At 39.3% G+C, this 6,475-nt stretch overlaps 1 protein-coding gene across 1 annotated transcript; it reads right to left on the bottom strand.

The window, feature by feature from the left end:
• Positions 1-1,241: 1,241 nt before the first annotated feature.
• On the bottom strand, positions 1,242-3,977 carry LOC137260892 (gustatory receptor for sugar taste 64a-like). The gene is made up of 4 exons (XM_067798435.1): positions 3,282-3,977; positions 3,000-3,068; positions 2,446-2,535; positions 1,242-1,340 (listed from the first exon to the last, which is right to left on the bottom strand). Exons 1-4 carry the CDS (start codon positions 3,975-3,977, stop codon positions 1,242-1,244), a joined length of 954 nt encoding a protein of 317 aa, XP_067654536.1.
• Between the last annotated feature and the right edge of the window lie 2,498 nt (positions 3,978-6,475).

Below are 6,475 nucleotides of genomic sequence, written 5' to 3'. Positions count from 1 at the left end.
GGTTTGTCAGACACACTGACTTGGTTGACACATCTCATTGGTTCCCAGTTGCCCCGATCGATGCTTATGCTGTTGAGCACTGGATTGTCTCGTCAAGACTCGATTATGTAAAGACCGCCACCATATAGCTGGAATATTGTGTGTGGTGTAAAACTAAACTCAGTCACTTAAACCTTTCACCGTCAGTTGAATATTTTAATTCCCGACACCAAAACATTTTGATAACCTGTGATAACAACTGACGGGAAGCCAGGTATTACAACAATAACGCAAGAGCCAACAACATTTTCATAATTTCTAATCTTTACCATGGCTTCGGAGTTTTCTCGCACACTACCCCACAGATCTGGACATAAAGGGCAACAACCTACCGTCCATATACATTCTGTACTCAGAATTCTGTAGTCAGACGCTGCAGGGCAATGTTTACATTGGACAATGTCAAACCATTACAAACAGTTTTAATCCACCTAAACAAATTCACCTTATCTTGCCCTTCAGGACGTTTGAGAGCAGGTAATGGAAACTGAATATTCTCTCGCGATGATGGTCTATATCAACAGTTGTATTTGATGTAATCTGTACATGTTTATTATATTTTTAAAGTATGTTTATGCAAAAGTCAGTACTCAATGACGTCAAATCCTCCATTTCATGTTGTATTATATTGTGTATTATAATCACCTTCAGTAGTAAAATCATAAAAATATATTCGTTATAACGTTTTTTTGATGGCCAAAATACATATACTGACGCTCCAAATGCGCAAATGCCATGCGTCCTGATCACCCAAATGTTCTCACAATAAAGCAATTTAATACAGCGACATCATTACAGTTCACAGCATTTCTATAATGGCTCATCTCTACAACAGCTTCCGGTCTTTCTCCCACGTTAAGCTGACGGATCTCGACATAAAAGCTATAACCTACTGTTCATATGCATTTTGTACCCAGTACAAGGCAGACGTTACAAGACAACGTTTACACAGAAACAATGTCAAAAGTTTATAGGGTGAAGCTAAATAGCCATTAGGTAAAACACGTTGAGTTCAAATCAAACACAATCATACACAGACGCCTGAACGCCTAGCAAATACGTTGTTAGCGATCGATTCTAACAGTTTTACTCTATCTAATTAATGTTCCATATTTCCATGGAAACAAAGTCAGCACATTACAACCTTCACCAAAATACCCATAACAAAGCGTGCACGTCAAGTCAAATACGAGTAGGTCAAGTTATGCTGCCGTAGAGTTTCCACTGCATTGAACTCCAACCATTGATTGTGGTTTAAACTGGATCACGATGAAAACGTAGGTGAGGAGGGTGCCGATGATCTGTGTGAACAAAGAAAGAAAATCAGTCATTTATTGTTCAGTTAAAAGCCTCAAAGAACATCAGTTTTAAAACGGTTTGCATATTAGCGATACAATCCAATCATTTGAGTGATTGACATTTATGTACGATATCCGATCTCGCAATTGTGATGCTTTTGTTATGTGACAATCTTATATGGTGTGTTCAAAGCGTTATACACTGTCCTCGTGGATAGTCGGTGGCGGTCAATATTTACACCTGCTATATTTAGACAGAGCTCTGGAAGGTAATGCAACGTTTTGAACCTTTCCCCTGTATTTTTACCCTAGTATTAGGAGAGGCTTCTGGAGAATTTGTCGTGTTCTGAATGTTATCTGACACTGCATCTCAAGATTCTGTGTGCAAATCATTCTTCCCGTAAGTATTCAACTTAGATGTAATTTTGGAGACATGCCCGTTGTTGATGTTAGTGTGAGACTAGCGTCAATGTCTCTGTATTATACTTCCTTTGACTTTCCACTGCCACAGGAATACCGTGATAATGATGGAACGGCATTTGTTTCATCTACACATAACAATATGTATAAACCAATTAAGCCTAACGCGTCGATCCAGTATGCCGTTTCTCGGGACAAGCATAAGTTGCTGAAGAGAAGTTTTTATTCGGATCTTCTTGGTTAATATGTAATGGCTTTAGAACCGAGTTGCATGGAGATCGGTTCGAGTTCGACCTGTCCCCATATATTTTGTGATGAAATGCACCTTTTCCCTGAACTATTATAGGTAAAGTACGGTCATGATTGAGTCTGAGTACTGTATTTCTTTTCTAAAATGCCAAATACCGACGATTAATCTGAGGCAGAAAAAAAACAGAAAAAACTACAATGTTGGTGACCTAAATTAACAATCGTCGTTAAAGGCATACTGACACGATAGTCTACTGATGTGTCTGCACACCTATAGTAACACCACGTTACAAAGGAAACAAACGTTAAACAGTTTTAAGAAGGCGTACACTCATATTTTCATATCTTCTACTTATCAAAACAATCTTTGATTTTCGTATACCATTTCGGAAAATATGAACGTCGCAGTTCATCTACCAGCAATATATATTCAACCTACCGTTAGGATAGTGTCCTTCGTGATGGTCATTAGTCCTAAAGCACTGATTCCGATCTGACGTTGAGACAACTTGTTGGCAAACAGTGTGACCTGCAGCTGGGTGTACAGATTATAAGAAAACAACATGATAGAGACAAACACAACATATACATGTCACGTTGAGTAACAACATTTCACATGTGCATTCAGAAAGTTGAGTATAAACGCTGAGAAATTGATAGTGACTGGAAATACTTCCGTTGTGCTGGTTACATAAACACAAGAAATACATTTGGCAGAGTGTATCGCCGAAGTATGTGTAGGTATAACGAATATGAAAGACAGCTGTACTTCCTAACGTACATATACCACAGTAATCTATTTAATCAACTGAAACACTTGAAATACAGGGTTCACAAACGGAAATTTCTCGTGAATACTTATTCCAATAAAATAAATAATATTTGATATACTCAATCTATGCTAGTTCCTCAGTTTCTAATACAAAAATTACATGTATTTTTATGTATAGGTACAGTTAAAGTGTCACTGAGTTTGATATGATGTTTTCTTACCAGTCCAATAACTCTATCAGGCATATATTTCCCTGTCATGTCCAGGAGAAGATTCAGAGGTCGGTGTGCCTGTAAGCAAACGTTGTAGTAAAAACCGTTGATTTCCATGGGTAGCTCAGAGGTTGAACGTCGCCATGTCAATATGAATAGATAATTAACTACTGAAATTGTTAACCAGAATTGTCCAGTGGAAAAAAACAATGATAATCAATAATCAGCATTATAACTGCAGCAGTCTGAAAACAGGATTTCATTTCGTCGTCTATGAATTTCAACACTTACCGCTTCGTGTAATCTGACACCAATGTAGGTGAGGGCGATGAGATGCAAAATAGATATATACAGAGAAGCTGCAGCAATACCAATCTTTGCAATGGATTTCTCGTCGTTGATGATGCTGTACAGGCAGAAGCATACAATGAGGAAGGAGCTGACGTAGCCAGCAGCCACGTGTCTGGACATGAGGGAACACACATGTTCCACCAGATCTGTTAAGGATGCATGGTAGCCTCGAATGTCCTCAATATCCTCTTCTTTGATGGATCCTTCAGCAGCCCTTGACAGTCTCAGCGTGCAATTATCATACTCATAAGTAAGAAGGAGGGAGATGGATAAGAACAGCAGCAATAACGAATGGTTTACCAGAGAGGTAACGCCACCAATTATCGACGACAATACAAGTGAAGGCCAGTACCAATCGCTGGATGTGTCACCCATTGTCCTCAGGACTACACCACTACCAACACAGGAACATGCTGCAAAGATCACAAGACATACACACGCCCTCTCCACTCTCTGCCTCAATCTAGTGGCTGAAACAGAACTGTTAAACTTCACCCGTGTTTCACGAAGACGCCCGCTGAATAAACGAACCTTGCTGTGGATGCCGGTACTGAGAGCCCAGTAGGTTAGACATAAGAAAAGTGCGATTGTATTTGATATGGTAAGACTCGTCTCTTTGAATGTCCCCGCTTCCATATAGTATGGTATCATCTGGATAAAATTCAGAGTAAGAAATATGAAAACTAAACTTGAATACATCCTTGAAGCAACCACTGAAACATTGCACCATTTGGTTGACTTCGACTTCTGATAGTCCCACGATAACCCTGACAATGCTATCAATTTCTGGATAATTGTCACTGTGTCCTGTACATCATCAGTGTCACTGGATGAACGATCGGTAGGTGGGGAAACCTTAGACATCTTTCATAGACTGGATACTAAATGTATGTTGTGTAGACCATGTCTTCAGGGTTTGGAGTGATGGTCTCAATGTCGAAACAATACTCCATACAGAATACCGCATGTACATTACTTCCACAAACGGTTGGAAATGGAAATAGGCGAAGCGAGCCGATATGTCAATCAACGTGATTGACGGTCATTACATGGGCTGTCATTAAACAAAACATTTCATGGGCGGTTGATAAATTGCTTGATCTGAAGTGATTAATCACTCAGGCACAATTTTATCACTCTGTAAACATAAACTGAGGTCTTGGAATAGCAATCACTGTTATCTGGTTAGTAGTTCAGTGTCAGTCAGCCTGAATTACTGCTAGAACAATCTAGCTTTTTATTACGCAGATGGATCTTCTAATGGCCATTATGAACTCATCCTCTGTATGTTCTGCCCAATTTGTTGAAACAAATACCCGAGGCAGACACCTCAAATACAAGCGAGAGAGAGAGAGAATCAGAATGCATAAGATGAATTAGTAAGTACATAGCGTATGTAAATATTAATTTTAACGATTGTTGGAGGCAGCAGAATGTGAGAAACACTGACTACTGATCTTACTTACAGTGTAAGTTGTTTCAGTTGTTTCAAAGGCATTTAGAAGTTGGAGGAATCAAACTAAAAGTGCTTTATGGTTCAACTTCTTTATTATACAAGGTCACAACGTTTCGAGACAGATTCTAGTCTCTTCTTCAGGTGAAGTGAGGGTAAAACTAAAGGGTTGCAGTATATATACACATAACAGTAGACTGATAACAATGGGTAACAAGATATACAGGTTTCTATTAATTGATGTACAGGCTTCGATTGATAGATGTACAGGCTTCAAATTATGTACAGGCTTCAACTGATTGGTGTGCAGGCTTGTGTTGATTAGGTTAACGAGTTACAGGTAAAGATGTTTGGATAAAGATTAGTCACTGAGGATAAGGTGGTTCCATGCACTGGGTAAGTAAACACCTCCGTCTCTGTTGATTGAGGGATTGTTCCGCTTGATTGCAATGGCTTCTAGGAGCTTCCGTCTTTTTAAGTCATTGGCGTTCCTAACTAATGTCCTGGTGTTGTCCCAAACAATCTTGTGATTGGGGTTGTGCATGATGTGTTCACATACAGCAGACTTCTGATCCAAATTTTTAACTGATGTTTTGTGTTCTTTTAACCTGATAGCCAGTGGTCGACCAGTTTCACCAATATATGTCTCTTTACAACTGCATTGGATCTGGTAGATGCATCCTGCTGGGTTGTTCCATTTAGGTGTTGTTGGCCCACGTCCATTAGCTGATAGTAGCGTTTTCGGGTTGGTGTCGCTACGGAAGGTGACGTCTATTCCTGTTGTTTTCTTGATGAGACGGCTGATGCGATGACTTATCTGGTCATGGTATGGTATGTTAATTCTGATGGGGGAAGGTTCTGGTTTAGTTGACTTGGGAGTTTCTTTCAGGGTCTTGGTGATGGTGTTGCTGACTAGATGGGGTGGGTACTCGTTAAGGTCTTGGAAGGTTGATTTCAGGTGTAGAACCTGTTCTCAGTGTATGCTTTTTTGAGGCTCAATACGTGTCTTTCTTTATAGAGATCGTAACATGCCAACAATGCATTCCACAACAGGCGTTTCCTTGGGCGATTATAGATTTTCAGTCATCTAATCCACAAGTTTCATACTGGGATATGTTCTCCCGGATGCAGTTTCACCGAAAGCCTCTTAGCGCTACGACGTACTAGCTAGTACAACCTACTTTAGGATATCCTAACATAATAATTGATTGTAAACTCTTCTTAAAGTAAGGATGTATTTATGATTTGCGATGTCTGAATTTGCACAGCAACGCCTTTGTAATCAAAGCAGAAACGGGAGTGCACCTGTATAAATTTCATCGGTGAAAAGTCGGACACTAAATACAAATTAATTAAAAGACTCATATGGTAAGTATGGTGATTACAAACATTTGAGAGTATGTTTCACTTCAAGGAAAGTATGTTTCACTTCAAGATTCCATCGTTAGTTTCTAATTCTGATGATTTTATAGTAAATAACACTATCTGTCTATCCGGCAAGATTCGTAATTCTTAATATCAGCTGTTCCCCCCACCCCTCGGAAAGGTAGACGACATTAACATTAAAAGGGAAAACATTATCTACGATTCGATCTCTGAAAAGAGACAAATTTATCCACCGCGGACCTAGATGGAATTTTGAAACACTGTATTCAAGCCTTACAAATACGGTCACCAACAA

Source organism: Haliotis asinina, chromosome 14, assembly GCF_037392515.1.
Source record: "Haliotis asinina isolate JCU_RB_2024 chromosome 14, JCU_Hal_asi_v2, whole genome shotgun sequence".
NCBI lineage: Eukaryota > Metazoa > Mollusca > Gastropoda > Lepetellida > Haliotidae > Haliotis > Haliotis asinina.
The sequence above is the reverse complement of the archived record's forward strand: the minus strand, read 5'-3'. Positions and strand labels throughout refer to the sequence as shown.

Coding starts and splice junctions, on each gene's coding strand:
- LOC137260892 (XM_067798435.1), bottom strand. CDS start 3,977: ATGGAAGCGGGGACATTCAAAGAGACGAGTCTTACCATATCAAATACA. Junction 3,069..3,281: donor GTGTCAGATTACACGAAGCG/GTAAGTGTTGAA, acceptor GTTTGCTTACAG/GCACACCGACCTCTGAATCT. Junction 2,536..2,999: donor CTGATAGAGTTATTGGACTG/GTAAGAAAACAT, acceptor ACCCAGCTGCAG/GTCACACTGTTTGCCAACAA.